Raw genomic sequence first — 23375 nt, 5'->3', positions numbered from 1 at the left:
TTAGACCTTATTGGCTACTATTTCTGTGAGGCCACAATTAGGTGAGATGTAAGTAGACAACCAAGATGACAAACAGTAATAGCAACTCAAATCAGAAACTGTCGCATTCTCGACTGACATCGACTAAGCACAATTTGGATAAGACCCCTCCGGCCAGTCGTTTCCAGGCTTGTACGTCCCGCCAGAATCTCCTCCATGCTCTCCATCCGCACCCGAATTCTCCGTGTCAATCGCAAGTCCAGTCTCACAATCGCTGGTGGGCGGTGCGGCCTTTGGATTATTAAAATCAACGTCCGGCACGGGGTTTAGTATCATAACGTCCCGCGAATTTACCGTCCTGCACCTATTCTCCATAATTGCCTTGAAGATACCCGGTCTCCCGCCGAAATCGTCGGACCCGAGTACCAACTCGTCATCTTTGTGACTGTTTTTGCTATTCAGTCAAGAAGAGGTTCGTTGGTTACAGCTTCGATCAAGTGCATTTTGAGAAGACAGTCCGTTGTCAATAGAGCTGATTAAACAGTAAGAATGAAAAGCAGCAAGGCGGACCTGAAGTCATCCTCTTTGGACCTTGTGCTTAAACGCCGTAGCACAGAGTTGTAGCTCGCATCAACCAAGGTCATGTCTCGATCCGAAAGCGTTGTCGGGTGTTCCACCTTGAGCTGCTCGGTCAACGTGAAGACAATGGCAAGGCGCAGCGAGTCTTCAGCGTCACGAGTAAGATCTATTAAAACCTGTTGTTAACCGTTGCACGTTTCTATTGGGTATAAGAATCATCCCCTTAGGTATTGGATCTTCGTCGTCGAGCGCTAAGACCTGAATCTTATCCGCCAAGCCTTCAAGTGTCATGTTTGTCGGACATGAGTCTGATGATCAGAGGGTTGAGTGTCGTATCTTCCAAGGGCAAAGGCTGTGGAGGTATTCCCAATGGGAAATGGAGCTGGAGATAGGGTGCGGAAGTCATTCATGTGAACGTCATCAAAACTTAGAAAAGATGAATATAATAGAGTGAAATCACATGATGGATCACATGCGGAGGCCTTTTGAGTTCTGACAACTTGGGCTAACAGCTTGTGACATTACTAGCTCTCATTACTAAAGGTAAGGCATCGAGCTCTGACAGACTAGCACAAGGGATGGAGAGGGTTGAATTTGGAATCAGATATCTTCTCCAGAGGAGGTCTTTTCGTTGAGCCGAAGAGGATTGTGATTTTTAAAAGGTTAATATCTATTGAACAAAGTCGGGAAGTAATTGCCTGGCGGATGTGCCCCCTTGAATCACGCCAATGCAAACTGCACACTGGGTCTGGTCGGATCCAACGATCATGGTTCATCTTGCCCAGATAGAACAGAGGACAGGGTATAGTGAGGAGCTCCTAAGCAGTCTAGATATAATTTGTTTTTCTTTCTTTCTCTATTCTGTAGATATTTTATCGTTTATAGCCTTTCATACTCTCTTTTGAGACGTCACTGCGATCTCGCCGCCCATGCAATCAGCGCAGCCCCGACGCCGCTCCCATCCCTGGCCATCCCTATCCTGATCATCTCATCTCCACGTCCGCCAAGCTCGGGGATCCCTCTCAGAGCCTCTCGAATATGCAGCTCAAAGTTGGGGAAATGCTCGATCAAGGATCCATCGACGCCGATGTCGACAACCTCACCCTCGCCATCGGACACTGCAGCGCGTAGACCCTCCAAGCTACCAAAGGAGCTCGCGCTTACCCCTTTGGGAACGGTGACTCGGATCTTGACATGAAGCCAGCTCGCAAGAAGTTTCCAAAGACTCTGGACGCCGTAGAGAATGGGCGTCAGGATGTTGATGCCCAGACTCCACGACGGTGCGAGAGGCTGTTCAACTACTCTTGGCCCAAGGGCGCCGGACTGAAGGGCCACCCCGGCAATGGCGACAGAGGACAGCCTCGCCGACCGCCGACCAATGGCTTCGGACAAAATCTTGATTGCTCTTGCGTCGCCTGTTGATACATGGGCTGCGCCGAGGACTCTTGCTATCTCGTGCCGTGCGTGCTCCAGATCCGGGGTCTCGTCCTTCACAACCGAAGACAGGAGTGAGCTGTCGATGCTGTCGGGCACGTGGATCAGAGAAGTCTCGGAGACCTCGAGCTCGAGAAGACCTGGACGTGAGTGGATCAAGTCGAGGAGAATCCGCCTCAGTATCTCGCCCAGATACATGCCGGACACTCTCTTCTCGAAGTGCTGGTCGTCCGGGTTGACAGAATCCCGATCCAGCTCGCGATCATACTTTGTCGTCGGCAGCACCTCGAGCTTGCTGTCGAAGCCGCCCCACTCCGTGTTCAGCGCCATCACCGCGCCCGGGCCCGAGTTGCGGAACTCCTTTCTGGAGTGCAGTTTCGTGATGCGGGAGACGCGCTCCATGTACGCGCCGTTGGTCCCCGTGCCGAAGATGGCGCCGACGACGTTGCCGGACCGCCCCGGCGACGTGTAGGCCCGGGCCGCCAGGGTGCCGACGGTGTCGTTCGCGAGAGCGGTGACCAGCAGCGGCAGATGCTGTTCGTCGAGGGCTTCTTGCAGCATCGCGCAGGGGTCGCGGCCCACCGCGTCGGCGATGTCGAACGACTTTGTCCAGTAGAGCAGCGTTCCCTTGTTGATGGCGTGTTGGTCGAACGTGAAACTGAAAGTGAAGCCCAGGCTTTTGCAGTGCTTCTGTCGTTCCTCATCCGTGACACTGCCCTCCTTCAGCACGCGGGACCATGCCTCCAAGTCTGAGGGATGGTGTTCCGCCAAAAATGCCTTGGTCTGTAAGGCAATGAACCTGAAGAGATCTCTGTAGGTAGGTGCGGTCATGAGATGTCTCGGGATGACCGCTTTGGACTGGGTGAGAGAGTATGTAGAATCCCCCTTCAAGTTGACGGAGCACACTCGCAGGTTGGTCCCGCCGAGGTCGATGGCCATGCAGACGCCCTTTTCAGAGCCATTGGGGAGGTTCGTCACAAAGGACGGTATCTGACACAGGGAGGTGCCATCTTGCTGGAGTCCCTCATCTTGGTCATGTTAGTCGGTGCGTGTAAGTCGATTGGGGGGGGGCGGCGGTAGGTTGACTGACTAAGCTGCCTTAGGAAGTGCAGTGTTGCGCGTCGGACGTCCTCAGCTGGGAAATCAAAGTCATGGGCGATTCTCCGGGCTTGGGCTAATAATCCCGAGGCCGGGTCTTTGTCGAATTCGGCAACAGACATTGAGATGCCGACTCCCGTTGAGGGTGCTGGTTGGAGGCAGAGTCGGTTGGTTGGAAAGCTGGGTTCATGGGTATCGACACCTCTCAGCAGGTTCCCCGATCAAGTACCCAGGCATCTACGGCAAAGATTTTGAATCTGCACCGGGAAAGATGCAATGCGCAATGAAGAGTCGCGGCATTCGCCGGAGAGCTATGTGACCGAAATGGACGCAATACGGCAAGTGTCTAGTTGGCCGCACACAAGTCCGTCTGCCACAGCATCACCGACCGGCGAACCCGGACCGGGTGGACCCGAGTACTATGAGTAGGCCGTGTGGACCGGCCCAGATAGCCCAGGAAATCCCTCCAATGATATTACTTCGCCCTATCAGGTGCCGGGTCCAGGTTCTTTCGCGCCGCCAGCGCTCCAAATCTTCAAAAACCCCGGCGTCCCTCCCCGGCGCAACCGGTAAACCACGACTCAGGCTCCCGTTCCCAAGTCGTTTCGCCGGGTCTCAGCCGAGAGCCAAACCGCAGCAGTCCGGCCCGCCCGCAACCAGCAGACACAGAGAGGTTCTCGCAACGTTGCCGCGCACGAGCAGAGTGGGACTCGTCGCTACATGAGCTATTCCCACAATGTCGATTCAACAAGGGAGGGACAAGGTGTCGGCAGGGCTGGAGACGGAGGAGTCGTCGGGTCCGAGCAAGGCCCGGAAAGCGTGCGGTAAGCCGTGGCATAGCCCACTGATCATCCAGATCGTCCATGCTCCCCGGCAGTCCTGTGGCTTTGGAGGCTGATACTTGTGTCTTACCCCCCTGCCCAGTCAACTGCAGGAAGCAAAAGGTATGGCTGGTTGTTAAGAGGTCTACGGCCTAAAGTCTCGACTCTGACTGGACTATTCGGGGGGTGTAGATGAAGTGCAGGATCGAGAACGGGTCCACGTGTCGAAGATGCTTACGAGCAGGAGTTCCTTGCGTCTTTGTTCCTCGAGCCAACGTACGTTCTGTCCCGTCGCGGTCCTGTATCCGGTCCGCAGACCGATAGGCTATGTATGCGGCTTCGCGTCTGACAGCTTGTGTTTGCTCTAGTCGGCATCCCATCGTGAAAGCATCTCGCTTGCATCCCTTCTCCAGGCAAACGAGCAGAGCCCCTTGCTGAAAAGGTCCGTCTTTCTCCGCCTGAAACGGCTCGAAGAACACCTGGGGCTGCCGCCGCTCGACGACGCCGAAGAGGCCGAGTCACCCGCATCCCCGGACTTGATGACGCTCGAGCCCGAGACGCCCGGGGAGAGCTCACTCGGCGCCCTGTGGAATGCGGTCGCCGTGCTCAGAAGAAGCTGCGCTTCCAACATCAGCTCAAACATCTGGGACAAACCCCTGATCAAGCGGCTATGGCTGTCGTGCGTACCCATTACATACTCCCAGCCCTGTGCCCCCCTTAGTCTTTCTTGTCTATCTAGACTCAGGCCGCTGATTCTTGACTCTTCTTATCGTCTTTGTAGCTTCCACGAGACCATGCCGGGGCTACACTTTCTGCCGACGAAACAGACCTTCTCCTCGCCGCGGCCGCTGATGCTGGCCTCCATGCTCTACTGCTCGAGCATCCGCGGCCCGCCCGAGGTCGCCGTCTTGGCGCCGGACTACTTCGCCGTCCTGTGCGGCGCCATCTCCCAGCTGTGCATGCCGCAGAGCGAGGTCGGCCGGGCGCCCGAGGACCAGGCCTCCGCGGAAGAGTGGGCGTTCCAGACGGTGCTGGGCATCATCCTCGCCGGCCTGCTCAGGGAGGCCGTCGTGAGGGAGACGGGGGTGTGGATATCTCTCGCGTACCGCCTCATCCTGGAACACTGCCCGTCGAATACCGATGAGCGGTCTCGCGAGTGGCGACGCCTGTTCTCCGGTCTGCAGGTAATAGACCCCTCATTCGCCAGCATCGTTGACGAACCTCGTTTTTTCTTCTTCTTCTAACGTTCAACAGATTGTGGATCTCGAACACGCGTCGATCCACCTCTCGTGTCCCGTCATCCCCATCGAAGCACCCCTGCCGAGGCTGAAGATCCCGATGCAGGACCAGCTCTACCGGCTGTCGAGGATGATGCACACCGGCCTGACGCACTTCACGGGCCGAGGTCTCCCGACGATCTGGTCGTGCTTCGAAGGCGAGCCCAGCGTCGTCGCGCAGATGTCTTCCGTCTCCTTCAGCGGCGTCGACGGCGCCGTCATCCGCGACTGGGCGCGGCAGCTGGACGACTGGCTCGTCGAGTTCAGCGACAAGGACTTTGATTCGGAGCACGAGAAGAAGCTCGTGTTCCGGCAGTACATCCTGCACCGGCTCCTGGTCTTGTCCATATACCACCCGGCCAGGGGCTGCAACCTCTTCTCTAACACAACGCCCAAGGAGCAGCACGAGCTTCTCGTCTCGGCGCGGGCGGCTGTCAAGCTCCAGATGTGCGACTCATCCATCTGGTCCAACTGGGATCTGGTCATGATCACATGGGCTGCTCTCATCGTACTCCAGGGGGTTGATGGAGGCGTCGGAGAACCTGATGGTATGTTGGGGTTGGCTTTGTGTTGTCACATGATGAGTTTTTGTGTGTCTGACTAACATGGTCCCCTGCAGATTTGGAAAACGTAAATATCCATCTGCAAAAGTTGAAGGAGATGCATGAGCCGAAACCAAGCCTCAGGGGGATTCTGGCCTCGCGGCTTGATCAGAAGCTTCAGGGACTACACACACCCGCGTCCGGAGATGCCGAAGGTTTTGAGCAGGAAATACGCAACCTGGACAACTCATGGTACATCTTTGATCAGGCTAGCCTCCAGGCTGGATACAACCTCTGGTCGTATGAGACTCAGGGAGGCTGATGATCAATGTCGCTTGCTTTCTTCGGGAGTGTCCCATAGCCGTTGTACGTGAAGCACATTCAAGTCATATATAATCATTCCACCCGTGTAACGCCTCATAAATACATGTGGCACATCTGCCAATGGTCTCCTTTCCCAGATGCTCGTTGTCAATCGTTCTGTCGGCTCAAATAACAGGCCACGTCGCAATGCGAGACGACATGCTGTCCGGAGTCAGCTCCACGAGATGATCTTCGTCAAATGCCGCCTTGCTGTCGGCGGGCGTCTGAGGAGGGCTGACGAGCGACACGGTCCTCAGTCTCAAGGGGAGCTTCTGCTCGAATCCCTTACCCAGTCCGACCTTTTCGATGCTCTTGAAGTACTGCCCCGACACAGTCAGCAGAGATTCCAGTCCGGACTCTCGTCCCCACGTACCTTGACAGTCTTGACCTGCAACTCCAGCGTCGCATCCTCGTCCGCGACAATCATCGAGTAAGGGTGGAGTTGGAGACACGACAGCGTCCACATGTGATTGACGCCGCCCTCGATCGCTTTCTGAAGAGCAATAGACTTGTTTGCACCATTCACAATGATGACCACTTCTCTCGCCTGCCCGGCGGTTCGTCACTGGTCAGTCCAACCTGCCTAGCATACTCATCCAGTCGTTGGGAAACCTACCTCCATGACGGTCTGAACGCCAACAGTGAGCGCCATCTGCGGCACCTTCTTCAGGTCGCCGCCGAAGAAGCGGGCGTTGGCGCGTATCGTGTCCATCGCCAGCGTCTTCACTCTAGTACGGGACGCCAAGCTCGAACCCGGCTCGTTGAAGGCGATGTGGCCGTCCGGGCCGACGCCGCCGAGGAAGAGATCGATGCCGCCAACGGCCCGAATCCGGTCCTCGTACGCAGCGCACTCGGCGTCCAGGTCAGACGCGTTGCCGTTGAGGATGTGTACGTTTTCGGGCTTGATGTCCACGTGCGAGAAGAAGTGGCGGAACATGAAGCTGTGGTAGGACTCCGGGTGTGTCTGAGGCAGTCCGACATACTCATCCTGGATGGTTTGTGTTAGTTCGGAGGGCTTTGGTGATACAAGAGAGAGGGGGGTTTCTGTTATAAATTCTTTGAGATGACGTTGGAAAAACTGACCATGTTAAAGGTAATGACATTTTCGAATGAGATGCGGCCGGCTTTGTATTCCGCAACAAGGATCTCGTAGATCTGGATGGGGCTGCTGCCCGTAGGGAGTCCAAGAACAAACGGCTTCTCAGGTGTTGGTTGGAATGTCCTTATGCGGTCTAGAGACTGTTAGGGCAACATGCTACTTGTGATAGACCACTGGCGTGCTAAGTGACGAAGAGGTTCATACCCAGGATGTAATGGGCCACATGAGCTGATGCCGACCTGCTGTCGGGTCTAATGATGAGTCTCATCTTCTCTCGATATCACTATGAGTTGTCTAATACTTGGATGAAGGAACAGAAGTAATCAAGTAGGGTATTTTGGATAGATCGGTGTAAGAGATGTGTCAGTTGAGTAGAGAACAAGTTGTGAGAAATCAGGAGGCAGGTCCCAGGGAGATGGCAACGACTCTTTTGTCTCGACTGGGCGCACCGATTTCTCCAAGTGCAATATACTTCACACAGGTACCATCACTGACTCAATAGTAGACATCGGCAAATTTCCCGGTCACCGGCGTCACTCAGCCGGTATCACCGGTAGCTCATTTCGTGAAGAGGGGGAGGGGGGGGCCTCTTGGACCCGTCAAACCCCACGTGGCTAAACCCAAAGACCCGGTGGGCGAGCAACCTTGACCCCTAAGCGGACCGGACACTTGGATTTCCCCATGAAAAGAGGTCTTGTTGTGGAAACATGCGGAGGCGTGGGGTGGTTTGATGGTTACATGCGTCCTAAATCCTAAAGGCACGTCACATTGCTCGAGACACATGGCAGATCCAGGGACGCAAGTCAATTTACTGTATTCCAACTACATCGACCCCTATCCCCGTCTCTTACGCTCACACGATATATCACTTGAAGGGCTCTTCTCTGCCCTTCAGTCTTGTGGCTGTTACCGGTCTTTACGTCGTACAAGCTACTGTAGTCTAAAACTCCTCGGAATAACTATCCTGCCCCTATTAAATTGCCAAGTACTATCACACTAGCCATTTTACTCTTCCTTCGCCTGGAGCATCTTCTCGCTATACTTCGACCCGGCCTTGAGCCACCAGGCTCCAACCAGGACGGTGAGGCCGCCTACCACGACGCACGTGTAGTTCATGTTGGCGGGCTCGACGGGCTTGACGTAGGGGAAGGAGAAGAAGACGATGGCGAAGGTCAGCCAGCACACGGTGACGCTGTTGACGACGGGACCGAGTGTGGGGCCCATGTGAAAGACGCCGTGGTGCATGTTCTTGCGCCGGGTTAGGAGGTTCGTGAGGATCGGGAACATGTATGAGATGTTGTTGATGGTGACGGCGGTGCCGAGGAGCGAGTTGAAGGCCGTCGAGGAGCCGAGGTAGAGGCAGCCCAGCGCCGCCACGATGGCGGTGACGGCGAGCTGGGAGTTCATGGGGACCTGCCACTTGGCGTGGACTCTCGACCAGCTGGTAATGAGTTCCGTCAGTATGGCTCATGCAAAGGGGGGACACAACAGAGAAACTCACACTCTGGAGAAGGGCATAGCGCCGTCTCTCGAGAAGGCCCAGAAGACTCTTCCGGTGCTCAGCTGCGAGCTCACGACGCAGGGGCCCAGGGCGACGAAGAGGATGAAGGTCAGACCGAAGGCCCCGCCGGCGCCCTGCGTGACCTGGCGGAACAGCTCGGCGAGCGGCAGGCCGGTGTTGGTCGTGGACAAGGCGTCGAAGTCCTGGATGGAGAACATGAGGGTGATGAGGTACGTAATGCCCGTGACGAAGGCGATGCAGAGCGTGATGGCGATGGCAAGGGGGGCGTTCCGCGAGGGCTATCCGTAGATCAGTCAGCAAAGTCCGTCCTAAATCTGCCGCATCATGATGCGAGCCGGGATGGACTCACGTTAGGCATCTCCTCCGTGATGTGCGTCACCCCGTCAAGGCCGCCGAGACTGTACAGCGGGTTGACGAGCCCCATGATGAAGCAGACGACCTGGTTCTCCCAGCCCGTGTTGTTGATCCAGGTGCGGAAGACGAACTCCGGGTCGCGGTGGGTGGGCGCGCAAGCGGCGACGGTGACCATGACGGCGAGCCAGCCGATCTGCAGGTAGAAGAGCGAGAACTTGTTGAGGCCGGGGATGATCTTGTTGCCGAACATGACGATGCAGGCCGTGATGAGGTTCAGGCCCTGGTAGACGATGAAGGTCTGCCACGCCTGGATCTCGAGGTCGCCGTGGTAGACGGCGATGAGGGCCATGAGGACCTGGGCGTAGATGAGGTTCGTCGAGGCGGTCGTGAAGATCCCTGGGGGGGGCTGTGGTCAGCAAAGACGAAGAGGGGTAGTTTTTGTGATAACGCCCGTTGAAAACGACAGGACGACATAGGAAGGAAGAAAGAAAGAAATGACCGAGACTTACAGCCGAGTACGCTGAACCAGCCGGTGAAGAAGCTCAGCACGCCCGTCATGCGCCTGGGCGCCACGGCGGCGATCCAGTGGTACATGCCGCCCTCGGTCGGGTACGACGACACGAACTCGGCGAGCGAGGCGCCGAGGAAGCACTGCAGCAGCGTGACGAGGATGAAGCCGTAGATGACGGCGCCCGGCCCGCCGGCGTTGATCTCCGTGATGAGGCCGAGGCCGAGACCGGTCCAGGAAATGGTCGTCGTCGACGCGAGGCCGATGAGGCTGAGCGTGCTGAAGTGCCGCTTGAGCTCCTGCGTATGGCCTGTTGGGCGCGTGTGTGTGTTAGAGATGGAAATATTCAAGGTCATGGGTGGTTGATTTGCTCTTGTGGCTCTGGGACAAACTCACCCATCTGGGCCAGACGGAGCTCGTCGGCGTCGAGGTTCTTTTCCGGGGCGGCGTCAACGCTCCGCCTCGGGCTCGACGAGATGTCTGTGGGCGCCTTGACGTCTGCCATTGTGCGTCTGTCTTGTATGTGTGTGTTTCTTTGCGACTATTGCGAGTTGTCTTCCGGTTTACAAAGACTCAATCGTCGATCGTCAAAAAACCACAGTGGAACAATGATCTCGTGCCCATCGTATGAGGTGATTCCCCCCCGTTTCCGCGCGGGCGGGCTCTACCACAAACATATATCTACGGTTTCCATCCATGCAAAGATACAAAAGGGACCCCTACGGCGTTTTCCGCCCCCAGATTGCCGTTAGTCCACAATTGATAGCACACACCGCGCCAGCAACACACTCTTGTCGGATCATTGTCCAAGTTGGCCGCAACCCGGAGACAAGCCGTTGTTTGCCGCGATCCGATGGGGGGGGGGCAGATCACTAGCGTGCAGAGGGGGAAAAGGACACTAAAGAAAGCGAGTATGAGATACGGGAAAAGAGCCGCGGTTGATGGTATCGATGGAAGTGACAGTATCTCACCCGGTCAAAGCCGGGCCGGAGCCCTCAACCCCCTCCCCCCCGGCCCATCAGACTCAGACCCTACTTTCCGCTGCGTGTGTGGGTGGTTGACAACCGACCTCGCACCGTTCTTCTGCATTAGTTGCGTGGTTCTCGACCCGAAAAGAAGGAGGAAAATGCGGAGAAGAAACACAATCTCTAGTCGCCAGGGGTGCGTCCCATCGAGTCATCTCATCCCCGTCAAGGACAACCCCTGTTGAGGGCTAATCAAGCATCTCCCCCGGCTTTTTCTTCTGGTTTGTTTTTGTCTTGTCCTCTCTCCGTCTCTCTCCGTAAGTGCCCCCCCGCCCCAATATCGCGCTCCGCTATCGCCTGTTCTGTTTCGCTCGGGGATGTCCCGAACGGCTCTTCAACGTCCCACCCGTCGAGAGAGAGGAGATCTGTGTCTGCTGATAGACTGATAAAGTGATAGTCTGATTTCCCGGTTCCCACCCCCCGTTATCACCTCCGCATTCTTACCTAACGCGGTCATCAACACCGACCCGGTGGCCCCCCCATCCCAACCACCGGGGTGCCAAGGGCCATCGCAGCAGCGGGGACTAGGGTAGCGGTAGCTTAGCTTTCCGATGTTGGGGCTCGCCGGTGGATGACATGTCTTGGTACGGGGACTCTGCCCACTGCCGTCGTCAGTCACGCGCGCGAGGTAACCTGGGGAGTTGCCGAGAGGTGGATGGCGATGACGACGGCCCCTTGGGTCCTGCGATGGATGCGACTCTTGGCCCGCGGGCTTGGCCGCGGAGAGTCGACTCAAGCATTCGGCCATGCACCTATATTAAGATGAGCCGGGTCCCTGAGGTCTTTTGAGTCTCTCTCTCTTCGTCCTTGGGTTCTTCGAGACTTTTGCAGCTTCCTCGTCGTTTGTGTTCCTCTACCCCTCTCACGATGGTCTTCAGCACGTCCAAGGCGGTGGGCATCATGGCCCTGGCCGCCAGCTCGGTGACGGCCTCGTCCTACGTCGCCTCCATGCCCGTCCACGCCCAGGGCCTCCTGAACGAGTCCATGGCCTGGATGGACCAGTACTACGACCGCTCGGCGGGCTATCTGTACGACTTCGGGGCCAGCTCGGCGCTGAGGCACGAGACGCGCAGTTCCACCTGGTACGCGCTGGGTCTCCTGGCGCGCAACGAGGGCGACGACGCCGCGCAGGCCGAGAGGATCATCACCAACACCATTGGCGCCCAATTCAAGGCCGAGCCGGAGCAGTGGTGAGTCTTTCATGAGCGAGACAAGTTCTCTTTTCTTTGGAAAAACACTCCATCTCACATGCAGCACACAGGTACGGCGGCTACCAGATGTACCCCGAGGAGCCCTACGTCGGCTCGCCGCACTACCTGGGCAAGATCTACAACTCCTGGGACCCCAACTGGCGCGGCTTCGTCGGCACGACGCTCGTCATGGCCCTCGAGGAGTTCCCGCACCTCCTGAGCAACGACACGCAGGACCTCATCCTCGAGTCGCTGCACAACACCACAAAGGGCGACGAGTACCGCGTCGGCGGCGTCGACGACGACAACCTGTACCCGGCCTACAGCAACCCGGTATGTGTATCCAAACCCATAGTGTGCTTTTGGGAATCTGGGAGAAACCCCCCCCATCCCACCCAACTCCTGACTGACTGGGCGATCCTCCTCCTCCTCCAGGCCATCATGCGCGCCTTCGTCTCTGGCTACACCGGCCGCCGCCTCGCCGACGCCAACATGACGCAGTCGGGCGAGAAGTACGCCCAGGAGATCATCGACCTCTTCGACCGCGCCAACACGCTGTCCGAGTTCAACTCGGGCACCTACACGGGCGTCTCGCTCTTCGGCCTCATCCTCTGGTGCAAGTACCTCCCCGAGGACTCGGTCATGACGGCCAAGGGGCCCCAGATGCTCGCCGACACGTGGAGCGCCGTCGCCCAGCTGTGGCACCCGGGCATGAAGAACATGGCCGGCCCCTGGGACCGCGCCTACGGCTACGACATGAACCGCTACGTCAGCCTCATGGCTCTGTGGTTCTGGACACTTCTCGGCAAGGAGAACTCGTCTCTGATATCGGCTGTGAGTTGATCCATTCACCCCCCCCCCCCCCCCCCCCCCCCCCAGGGAGGAGGAGGTTTTGTATTCGAGAGAAGAACGATACTGACACCCCATCGACAGCCCCAAGTCATGTCCCACGCCGCCGACTACGCCTGGGCGCCCCTCTTCGCCGTCCTCGCCGAGTTCCACGAGAGCCTTCTGCCCGATGGCCTCGTCGCGAACCTGACGACCTTCTCCGGCGAGCGCTCCTTCACGGCGTCCACCTTCTACCCGCCCTACGACCTCGTCCCGCGCAACATCTCGTCCTGGCTGTCGGACAACCTGACGATCGGCGCCGAGTCCTTCAAGGAGAACGTCATCGGAGGGCCGTCGCTGAACCAGCAGTCCTTCAACCCGGCCGTGATTCAGTGGAACACGGGCGACGAGGTTGCCTTTATCTCGGTACGTCTTTCTCGAGAATCCTTCTCTTTACATCTCTTTCACATTCACCCCCTCACTCTCCCACTCACTCACTGTGCGCCCCCCAACTAACACCATCATCAGCTCTACCCAACCGAGATGGAACTCGACGTCGACGTCGCCCCCAACAAGCTGAGCCTTGCCTACCCCAACGGCACCGCCGACTCCATCTTCACCTTCGTCGTCGCCACGTTCCTCAAGAAGCCCACCGTCACCGGCTGGGCCGATGTCCAGGGCCTCGCCGTCAACGTCTCGGGCAACGTCAACGAGACGTACAGCCTGTCGTTCGCCGGCTCCCTCGGCGGCACGGGCTCGCCGATCCGCGACTTTGAGTTCTGGAACTTCACGTACTCCATGCCCGCGGGCTTCGAGGGCACGCCCAGCATCGTCCTCGACCTGGCGCTGGTGTAGGTTGCAAGAGGGGTGGGGGGATTTTGTATATAGAGGAAGAATACATGTACATGTAAGGCTTGAAAGTCGATGAAATAATGATGGAGATGTAACTAGAACATTGTTAAAGCAGTTAGACGGTGGTATGATATTCCATACAACATGTAAGAGAAGCGATCACATTGTACGTGAGTGATGGTTTCCATCCGACAACATAGGCAATGCACACAGTCAGCAGATTGAACAAGAAAAAACATCGTTTTTGATATCTGCCGTGATTCACAGGCAATAATTACACTAATTAAAACACATGTTCCCGTCATACATCATCTTTCTCAGCCCCGGAAGTAGGCCAAGAGACCCCTCTCGACAACAACGCCGACGGCGCCGACGGCCGCGACGGTCAGCACCCACTTGTTGTCGTACTCGCTGAGACTGGGCCAGAAGCTGTTCTTGTCGCGCTTGTACTCCTGCAGCTGCTGGAACTTGAGCGGGTTCTCCTTCGCGTAGCGCTCCTCCTGGCTGGCCTCGTTCTCCTTGTCGCCTCCGAGGTAGCGGAGGATGAAGTAGTTGAAGACAGGGCCCAGGGCGGCGAGCGGGTGCAGCATGCCGGCGCTGTAGAGGAGGACGGGGAAGGATAGGTGGCAGAGGGCGTCGCCGAGGTAGCTGGGGAGAGTCATTTGTCAGTATTTTGGTCATTGGAACACAAGGAGGAGGAGGGGGGAGGGGCGCATATGAGCACTCACTTGGGGTGGCGGACGATGCTCCAAACGCCTTCGCGGTTGAGCTCGTTGCTCTTGCGGGAGTGGTCCTCCAGCTGGGTATCGGCGAGGGTCTCAAGGGCGAAGCCGGCGGTGAACAGGAAGACGGCCAGGCTGTGGAAGGTCTCGGGGTAGTCGGTGAAGGGCGAGCTGGCGGCGCAGGTGAGGGGCGCGCGGAAGGGCAGGGTGAAGGGCAGGGCGATCAGGGCCTGCAGCGCGGCCTCGGGCAGGAACATGGTGAAGAAGGCCTTGTCCCAGAACTTGGGGTCTCTCTTCTTGGCGGCCACGTAGCGGGCGTCGTCCTTGCCGCGCTTCACGCTGCGGGAGGCGACGCGGTAGAAGAGGCGCACGCCCCAGGCGCTGACGCCCGAGAGGAGCAGCTTCTGGGTGTAGCCGAGCGAGTTCCAGGCCGCCGGGACCGAGAGGCCGTCGTGGACGACGCGGGCGCCGATGGCCGTCCACCAGGCGTTGGCGACCTGGCCCGAAGGCCACAGCCAGTCCTTCGCCTCGGCTCTGTCGGTGTACCGAGCGACGGCGTACGCGACGGTGCTGAGGCCGGCGTGGAGGCCGAAGGACGGGAGGAGGGCGTTCTGGAGGAGGCCGAGCGTCGTCGTCGTCGCCGTGTTGACGGGGTTGCTCGGGTGAAGGCTGAAGTGGGAGCTGTACCGATCCTGCTCGGCGCCCGACACCCTGGGGAGCTTTCTGTAGATGCGGTCCGCCGACGGCGCCTTGCCCTCGAAGTGGGATCCGAATGGGTCCTGCTCGGCTCCGGAGGCCTTGGGCAAATGCTCCGCCGCCTGCGAGGTCGACGGCAGCTTGTCGCCGCCGAACCAGCCGCCGAAACGCTCCTGCTCGGCGCCGGCGCCGCGTGGGATGTTTTCCTTGACCTTCTCGGCGGCCTGGTCGAACTTGCGGGCCGCCTTGTCGGCCTTGTCGCCGAACCAGCCGGCGACGTGCTCCTGCTCGGCAGCGGTGCCGCGCGGGAACTTCTCCTTGATCTTGTCGGTGAGCTTGTCCGCGGCGCCCTCCCAATGGGAGGCGTAGCGGTCCTGCTCGGCACCCGAGGCCTGCGGGAGGTGCTCTCGGACCCAGGTGCCCGAAGGTCCCTTGTCGCCGCCGAACCAGCGGTTATACCGATCCTGCTCGGCGCCCGAGACGTGCGGCAGCCTCTCGTTGAAGTCCTCGGCGGAAGGCAGCTTGTCGCCGCCGAACCAGCCCTCGTAGCGATCCTGCTCAGCGCCAGCGCCACGCGGGATGTTCTCCTTGACCTTCCCGGCGGCCTGGTCGAACTTGCGGGCCGCCTTGTCGGCCTTGTCGCCGAACCAGCCGGCGACGCGCTCCTGCTCAGCAGCGGTGCCGTGGGGCACGTTCTCCCGGATCTTGTCAGCGGCCTTGTCGGCCTTGTTGCCACCGAACCAGCCGCCGAAGCGTTCTTGTTCGGCGCCGGCGCCGCGAGGGAGGTTCTCCTTGACAGCCTCAGCGGCCTGGTCCATCTTCTCGCCGGCCTTGTCGGCGACCCTTCCGCCGAACCAGCCGCCGTACCGGTCTTGTTCTGCGCCCGACGTCGCGTTGGGCAGGTGTTGGGGCGTCGGGATTTCGTTCGTATTCACGCCCAGACGGGCGTTCCAGCCCTCTCCTCGATCGGTCATTGTGCTCTTGACTGAGGCTCAATGATATGTGGTGAGAGAGAGAGAATGTGTGTGTGTATGTATGTGTCGGATGCCAATGGATGAGGAGTGAGTGACAGCAACCATGGAAGAGGGGGAGGGGGAGGGGGAGGGGGTTTTATTGGGAAAGGCGTTCAGCACGGAGTGGCATGAGGAGGAGGAGGAGAACAATGGGTTAGTGCCGCATCAGGCTCCGGTGACATGTGTAAAAGTGACATATGCGACATGATGATGAGCAAGGGATTGAGTGAGAGAGGGAGTGAGTGACTGGGTGAGCTGTCTGGGCGCACAGGACCTGGGTGAGGGAGCTCGGGAGCTTGAAGCTGTCAGAAGCTGTAAGAATGACGTCTCTTTTCGCCGTAGAGGGCGCTTGCAGTCGATCCACACACTAAACACACCCCCTGTGAGACCTCGCAGCACCCCTGCCGCCCCGACGTCACTGGTTGCCCGATCCGATGAATTGGCTGCTCTGATTAGGCTTGTTTGAGCCGTGGCTGAGGGGAGGTCCAGTCGAAATCCTGAACAATGGCATCTCCCGGACCATGTTATCAGTCAGTTCAATGAGTGGTTCAATGAGTGCTGATGAAGGCCAACGACTGAAGAAGTGAATTGCATATCAGATTGGTGTAGGAAGGCATCAGAAGCCCCCCAAAAGACAAAGCTTCAATGTCATTCACAGCACATACCAACCCGAATGAACTCATTCTGCGGGGCCGGCGGGTGCAGATCGTCAAGGCGGGGAAGGCAGATGGAGGCACCCATCAGGACCACCTGCATTCTTGGCCAGGAACGTCGGCCGATCTCGTCTGCTCGGTCCTGACGGGGCCTCGAGCACCAGCACCAGGTTTCATCCGACAAGCCCGAGCACGCTGTGCCTGCTGTGTAGTCAAGTCAGGTCTGTCACTGGGCTTGCTGGCTCACTCAAGATTGACATCGCTTCGCTTGCTGTGGAAGTGCCTTCGCGGAATTGCGTATGAGAAACCCGTATGAAAGGCCGCATGAGAGACCGTATGAGAGAGAGGCTCACTTGAAACTTGCTTGTAAACACAACACAAACCAATACAACCGCGGCCAACTCCTTTCCCTAGTTTTCCTTCTCCGGCAAAATCCGGTATGTCAAATATTCATAGACTTTTCCTCATCGACTTAAACCGATGATGGTTGTGGTATTGCAACGCCGCCGGCCGACGCCAGAACACCGACTTAGTTACTCCCCCCCCCCCCCCCGCCCATTCCCCGAACATGGAAAAATCAAAAGAAATTGTCGTCCCGCCCGAACCGATCGTACTCCGAGAACCCAACCTGCGACGGAGGATAAACAGGCGGCACAACCTCCGTTTTGCGGTTGCCCTCTTCGTCCAGGTACGTCGCGGAGTCGAGTATCATGTCAAACAGTGTCTCCTCCTCGCTCTCATCCACCAGGACGGAGGAGTCGGGCGAGAAGACGGGCGCCGCCGCAGCCACCGCCGACTTCGTCGTCGTCGTCGTCGTCGTCCCCGTGCCTTTCACGGCGGCGCTCTTGTTATATTTGTTACTTGCAGCAGAAGTGTTGTTGCCGGCAACGACGTCGCTGCGCCTCTCGGACTTGCCCGACTGCGATGACGCCCTCGAGTACGAGTTGATGAGCTCCTCCAGCATCCTGCAGCTCTTGCACAGGATCCCGATCCCCGAGTCCGAGAACCTGGACGTTGAATCCCGCGTGCGCATGCCCGTCGGGGAGCCATCGCCGAAATGTGGATCCGAGAAGATGTCCTCATTCGGCCGCAGGCTCGGCCGCATGTTGCACTTGCTGCAGCGAATGTCCGTGTTATTGGACTCCCGGAAGCCACCGGCGCTGCTCGGGCTCGAATCGACGCCGGATGAGTACTCGGTGTCCGAGACCTGGCCTTTCGGGGACCCGTTCCCGTCTTCCGAGACCGGGCTGGGGCCTACGTCGGACTGCTCCGTCAGGGCCGATATGCGCGGGAACGGGATTGTGAGCATGGTGGGAACCGGTAGTTGCAAGGTCTTCTTTGATAGTTTGCCGAGCCTCGAATCTTCACTATTACTCCTCGCCCGATGGCTCTGTGTGCAAAACACGTCTCTCGCCATGGCCCGGGTCTCGTTGACAGCAATGGCCGGGCCACGGTTGTGCAACCTGTCGATGCTCCTGGCGCTCGATGTGGATGCCGAGGAATGATTTCTAGGTCGACCAGTTGGCGTCTCCGTTCTTGATGCACGCTTCCTGGGCTGGCTGAGAGGCTGGTTGCGGCAGGCGATGAACACGCTGCGCAGGTGTGCCTCCACGACGAGTGACAAGGACCCGGTGATGACGGGTATCTGCGCAGAGAACGAGTCGTTGGTGGCCGACTGCAACGCCAGAAGCCGGAGACGCTCCTCCAAGCTGGCCTTCAGGCTCGACATGTTGCTGCTCGCGAAGACCTCCTGTTCCACCTGTGGTAGTTCGACAGCAGGTAGGGTCACTATACGTGTGGTCAGCGAGTCCAGGTCTGACATCACTCTCGGTCCGCCGGGCGAGCTCACCGGGCCGTGGCACCATTCTATCGGAGGGAAACAACCATCGCCACAGGTCATCCCACGTCTTGATAGTCTCCCTCTCCACCTTTTCAGCGAGGTCTCGCGCCCTGATTGCAGGGATACCATCTTCGACGTCGCCGCCGGTAGAGGGGAGCTCGGGTCTGGGATCGCAAATTTGATCTTTCGGGAGCATCAGATGTTCCTTGAAAGCAGAAGGTTCCGGAAAGCCTTTCTCGCACCGCGGACATTGAAACAGGTCGGCGCTGCCGGACTGTCTATGGTCCTTGACAATGTGTGCCCTATCAGATATCAGCATTTACCCAGCTACCACATGATTCAGCTGGCTGGTTCGTACTGTAGCTCTGCAACGTTCTTCCACTTGCCAGTGGCACACAGCCATCTGTCGTTGACGTTGAAGCGGGCCGGGTTACGAAGTCTGTAAGGGCATGGAAGTGCCTGTGTGCCGCCGTGACCGCGGTCAATACCAGCAGGTAAATGACCAGGATTCGGGTCGTCGCTGTTCAGTTCATTGGCCTTGGGTTTGATGCTTGGATCATCGCGAGTCTCGTCCGCATCAGTTCCAGCACCGGTCTGGCTGATCCCTCTCACAGGCGTCTCAAGAGACCGTGGCGGAACCGGAGCTTGACAGCCTGAGGAAAGCCGTTCTCTTTTCTTGCTGGAAGCTGCGGGCTGTGCGAGCTGCGATATGTCATCGAGACACCGAACCACTGTATCCCAGACCTTGAGCGGCGTAGAAGACCTATCGGCGCCGGCGCCGAACTCCTCATCCAGGATCAGTGAACATATGCGAGAGATCAGTCGCTTGTCGTCAGCCACCGAGCCATCGGCGGGATCATTTATCGCCGCCTGGCAACTGCCCGAGTCGGTCTCCCGCAACGGCAGACGCGCGGGCGGAGTGGGTGGCTGCGGGATGTTGGGCGGGCGATGGCGAGGGCGAAATGCCAGTCTGGGCAAACGGAATTAGCATGCGACATTTATCAAAGACGGTTGCATTCCTTTTGTTGTGTACCTGGGCGAATCTGGCAATCTCGGTTTTGACGGAGTCGAAGGCATGCTGTTAATTTCCAGCGCCTCGGGTGGCGATCGATCCGGCCTCAGTGGCGCTGGCAGAGGCTTCCGCGGTGTGCTTGGGTTCGTCGACGTGCCACCGGTCGAGAAATCAGCCGAGGCTTTGCGAGTCAAGAGGATCGAGTCTCTCAGCGGCAGCCGTCGGCGTTTCGGTGAGGTCTGCTTGATGTTCGTGGACCGCCTCAGACCCGGCGACGAGGGGACGGGCCCCGACGAGCCCGGTGCGGCTCTGTTCTCCTGGTCGTCCTGTCCCTTGCCGTCATGGTTCCCGTGCCTGCTAGGCGACAAGATGCGGAGTGTCATGACGGGACTCTGAGACCGATCGAAGGGCCGGGTTGGCGAGCTGTAGACGCGACCAGGAGAACCACTGGAGCGGTGAGGCAGCGCCGGCGGAGTCGCCGCGGTCTTTGGTGCATCTTCCGGCGCGGTGTACCTCGAGAGTATAGGTGGTCTGCTGCTGGGAAGAGGAGGGCGATGCTGAGTTTCGACTCTTGTTTCGACTCTCGTTCGTTGAGTTGGTGCACTTGTTCCCCGCGACAAGCTGCTGCTGCTGCTGCTGCTGATACCGCTTGGATGACCCGGACGACGAGGAGAACCCCACTGCGGTTGGGAGACTTGCGTGTTCATCTTCGGCGTGCTTCTTCGCACTAGGCCCGCCTGCTTGTTGCTTGAAAAGCAAAGGACTTCGTCACAGGACACGAGGCAATCTTGTACTTGCGAGGAAATGGCCTTGACTGGACATCAAGAATTTCCCCAGTCGGCAAGGCAACGGACAGGTCCCAAGTTCATCAGGTAACCAGCTCCGAGTGGGATATCAACACTAATATGCAAGAGCTTCACCCTCATTCGCAACACGTTTTCTTCGGGAAGGGATGAGCACTCGTTCGAATGTTGGTACTGTGTAGGGCGATCGAGACGACTCAGACCCTCGGTAGACAAGCTGTCACTAGTCCCATCGTTAGCCGGTATCACCACCAGGCCCTTGTGTGCAGAATGGCATCCCGAAACCAGATGACAGCATCGCATTCATTGGCTCGAGTGGAAGGGAGAAGCGAAATCTGGGTGGACATGAGTCTAGGGTTGAGCAGCTGAGACAACATCTCGCACTCCAGCCGGCGGCGGGGTTGCTGAGCAGTCCCCTTGGGAGCGTCCCGTCTGTCACCATTGGATAACTAGTATATCCCTTCAATAGAATCCGCGGCTATAGATCAATGCCGGAGGCTGGAGTCGATGGACTCCCTAGCTGACCGGGGGCTGGGAAGACGTAGTCTGTATGCAGGGCGACTTCGCCTTCGCCAACGGGGACATCTCCCGGGTGGACCGAACTACTGTCAACTGCCAGATGTGCATGGGATAAATGGATGACGGGTTATTTCGAAAGAATAAGAAAGTGTGAGTCGTCAGTATTGACAGGCCGTCTAGACGAATCGAGAAGCAGCTGATATCTGTCTGCGTGATGCATCCGCCTCGACTGAGAATGGGCATGATGTAAGGAAACAATGCTTTAATCGGTCAACTTGACTTGACAACACACGACTGATCCGGATCGTACCCTCGTGCTGTTCCATCCACGATCAGTTCCGGCCCGATGTAAGTCATGTACGCACTATTTCAATAAAGTCATGTGTCGTCGCTCAGAGATGCACAACCCGAGTAGACGGACGGACGCCTTGATTCAGTTGAAGTGTGTCCAGGGCAGTCGAGGCATCAGACATTTCAGAGCCCTTGCTCTCGCACATGGAGAAGACCTCCATCTTTTTGAAGCCGGGCACGGCAGTCGCGGTGTCGATGGGATGAACCTATCAATGCAGTGAAGGTGAACTCTGGTAGAAAAGACCGGAAATCAAAAGATTGGAGGTTCCGGGATGCGTGCTTCGGCTTGAATGCAACACATTATGTCAGCAGTTTTTTATCTTATCGCTCGCCGACTCCAAGGTACGTACTACGCCATGCGCCTCCTGGAAATCAGGTCGCGAACCAAGATCAGCATCCAGTCAGGCATATTCGACCGCGCGCAACGCTCTACGACACCCAAGTCAATCGTTCACGACTTTGCTCAACACGCCGAATCAGTCACTCTCTTTACTCCTCGTAACGACACCCGAGGCGCGTTCCTAACACATCGGCCTCCGGTGACAAGCCAAGCTCCGGCGCCGAATCTCCCCCGCCCCGCGGCCGTTCTTCGAAAGCTCCAACACTTATCTCCAGCGACTGAACGAACGAACCCCTCTTCGAGACGATTATATTGCCGAGAAATCATTGCATGAATAGCTTCTGACCAACAATGGCCGATGCCGCTTTCAACAACGGGCCGGGGAATGCGCCCTTGGCCGAGGTTAAGAAGCCCAAGAAGAAGAAGGTCCTGCTCATGGGCAAGAGCGGCTCGGGAAAGTCGAGCATGCGGAGCATCATCTTCAGCAATTATATTGCCCGCGATACCCGGAGACTGTAATTATGCCTCTCCCTCTCCCCCTCTCTCTCGAGCCCTGCAGCTGACACACCATCCCAGCGGCGCCACGATAGACATCGACCTCTCCCACGTCAAGTTCCTCGGCAACCTCACGCTCAACCTCTGGGACTGCGGCGGCCAGGAGGCCTTCATGGAGAACTACCTCTCCCAGCAGCGCGTCCACGTCTTCTCCAACGTCGGCGTGCTCATCTACGTCTTCGACATCGAGTCCCGCGACATCGACCGCGACCTCGCCACCTATGTCTCCATCATCTCCGCCCTGCTCCAGTTCTCCCCCGGCGCAAAGGTCTACGTCCTCATCCACAAGATGGACCTCGTCGTCCCCGCCCACCGCGAGTCCGTCTACGACGACCGCGTCCGCGTCGTCCGCCAGCGCACCGCCGAGTACGCCAACAGCATCGGCTACCAGCAGCAGCAGCAGCAGCAGCACCCGGATGACGACCCCACCAGCCCCTCGACCGCCCCCGCTGGCCAGGCCGGCTTCGACATCACCCCCTTCGCGACGAGCATCTGGGACCAGAGCCTGTACAAGGCCTGGGCGAGCATCATCCACGACCTCGTCCCCAATCTGTCCACCATCGAGCGGAACCTCGCCAACCTCGGCGTCGCTATCGAGGCCGAGGAGCTGCTGCTGTTCGAGCGCACCTCCTTCCTCGCCGTCTCGTCCTGGACCTCGGAAGAGGGGCAGAGGAACCCGACCGAGGACCGCCTCGAGCGCATGTCCAACATCATGAAACACTTCAAGCAGACCATCAGCCGCTTCACCGGCACCCCGCGCAACGCAGAGCAGTTCGTGCGCATGGAGCACAAGGCCGGCACGCGCTTCAACCTGTTCATCCTCAAGTTCACGACCAACACCTACCTCATGGTCATCCTGCCGCCGGGGGAGGCCAGGTTCAACGCCGCCATGCTCAACTGCCAGATCGCCATTGAGCACTTTAAGTTCTTGGACGGCCCGGCCACCATGATTTCTCAGGGTGGCGGGGCCGCATGAAGGGTTTGCGTGTGTGTGGCTGGAGAAAACTGTAGATCTGGTTGTGGGGGGAGGGAGGTTCTTTCTCCTTTTCTTCACTTTTCTTCTTCTTCTTCTTCTTTTTTCTTTTTCGTTGGAGATGCACGTGGGCGATAGCTGGCCGCAGCGTCGTATGGCAGGGATGATTAATGATACCATTTCCAAGGGCGTTGGGAGGATCTAAAACTGTACAACAGAGGGAGAGAGGAGAAAAGGTACGCTTATCTTATAAGCAAGCAGTGCAGTGCATACTTTTACGTCAAAGTCACTCACCACCAATCCCGTCGTCGTTAACTCATGGGCGTGTCTAATGTCTATTTCTCAAGCTAAATAGTCTACATTCCACGCCGAGGCTAACTGCCTCAATGCCCAGACCCAAAGCCGCCCGGCCATGATGCGGGGCCAA

At 58.0% G+C, this 23375-nt stretch overlaps 8 protein-coding genes across 8 annotated transcripts; 3 read left to right on the top strand and 5 right to left on the bottom strand.

The window, feature by feature from the left end:
• Positions 1-1467: 1467 nt before the first annotated feature.
• On the bottom strand, positions 1468-3212 carry CH63R_03744 (Hexokinase; the record flags this gene model as incomplete). The annotated part of the gene is made up of 2 exons (XM_018298719.1): positions 1468-3020; positions 3083-3212. 2 exons carry the CDS (start codon positions 3210-3212, stop codon positions 1468-1470), a joined length of 1683 nt encoding a protein of 560 aa, XP_018159965.1.
• A 614-nt stretch (positions 3213-3826) lies between these two features.
• Positions 3827-6052, top strand: CH63R_03743 (C6 finger domain-containing protein; the record flags this gene model as incomplete). Its single annotated transcript, XM_018298718.1, has 7 exons — positions 3827-3914; positions 4015-4034; positions 4104-4187; positions 4280-4590; positions 4693-5095; positions 5166-5736; positions 5808-6052. 7 exons carry the CDS (start codon positions 3827-3829, stop codon positions 6050-6052), a joined length of 1722 nt encoding a protein of 573 aa, XP_018159964.1.
• A 166-nt stretch (positions 6053-6218) lies between these two features.
• Positions 6219-7460, bottom strand: CH63R_03742 (Glucosamine-6-phosphate isomerase; the record flags this gene model as incomplete). The annotated part of the gene is made up of 5 exons (XM_018298717.1): positions 6219-6413; positions 6467-6640; positions 6710-7081; positions 7177-7325; positions 7397-7460. 5 exons carry the CDS (start codon positions 7458-7460, stop codon positions 6219-6221), a joined length of 954 nt encoding a protein of 317 aa, XP_018159963.1.
• A 737-nt stretch (positions 7461-8197) lies between these two features.
• CH63R_03741 (Amino acid permease) lies at positions 8198-10081 on the bottom strand (the record flags this gene model as incomplete). Its single annotated transcript, XM_018298716.1, has 5 exons — positions 8198-8633; positions 8694-8992; positions 9064-9464; positions 9578-9886; positions 9973-10081. The coding sequence occupies 5 exons, from the start codon at positions 10079-10081 to the stop codon at positions 8198-8200; spliced, it is 1554 nt and encodes a 517-aa protein (XP_018159962.1).
• A 1387-nt stretch (positions 10082-11468) lies between these two features.
• CH63R_03740 (uncharacterized protein) lies at positions 11469-13474 on the top strand (the record flags this gene model as incomplete). The annotated part of the gene is made up of 4 exons (XM_018298715.1): positions 11469-11791; positions 11863-12625; positions 12725-13045; positions 13148-13474. The coding sequence occupies 4 exons, from the start codon at positions 11469-11471 to the stop codon at positions 13472-13474; spliced, it is 1734 nt and encodes a 577-aa protein (XP_018159961.1).
• Positions 13475-13788: 314 nt separating this feature from the next.
• On the bottom strand, positions 13789-15863 carry CH63R_03739 (Duf1295 domain protein; the record flags this gene model as incomplete). The annotated part of the gene is made up of 2 exons (XM_018298714.1): positions 13789-14119; positions 14200-15863. The coding sequence occupies 2 exons, from the start codon at positions 15861-15863 to the stop codon at positions 13789-13791; spliced, it is 1995 nt and encodes a 664-aa protein (XP_018159960.1).
• A 1269-nt stretch (positions 15864-17132) lies between these two features.
• CH63R_03738 (Ankyrin repeat protein) lies at positions 17133-20114 on the bottom strand (the record flags this gene model as incomplete). Its single annotated transcript, XM_018298713.1, has 4 exons — positions 17133-18343; positions 18405-18697; positions 18754-19365; positions 19429-20114. The coding sequence occupies 4 exons, from the start codon at positions 20112-20114 to the stop codon at positions 17133-17135; spliced, it is 2802 nt and encodes a 933-aa protein (XP_018159959.1).
• A 1657-nt stretch (positions 20115-21771) lies between these two features.
• On the top strand, positions 21772-22951 carry CH63R_03737 (GTP-binding protein gtr1; the record flags this gene model as incomplete). The annotated part of the gene is made up of 2 exons (XM_018298712.1): positions 21772-21935; positions 21997-22951. 2 exons carry the CDS (start codon positions 21772-21774, stop codon positions 22949-22951), a joined length of 1119 nt encoding a protein of 372 aa, XP_018159958.1.
• Positions 22952-23375: the final 424 nt, after the last annotated feature.

This window comes from Colletotrichum higginsianum, chromosome 3 (assembly GCF_001672515.1).
Source record: "Colletotrichum higginsianum IMI 349063 chromosome 3, whole genome shotgun sequence".
Classification (NCBI taxonomy): Eukaryota; Fungi; Ascomycota; class Sordariomycetes; order Glomerellales; family Glomerellaceae; genus Colletotrichum; species Colletotrichum higginsianum.
The sequence above is the reverse complement of the archived record's forward strand: the minus strand, read 5'-3'. Positions and strand labels throughout refer to the sequence as shown.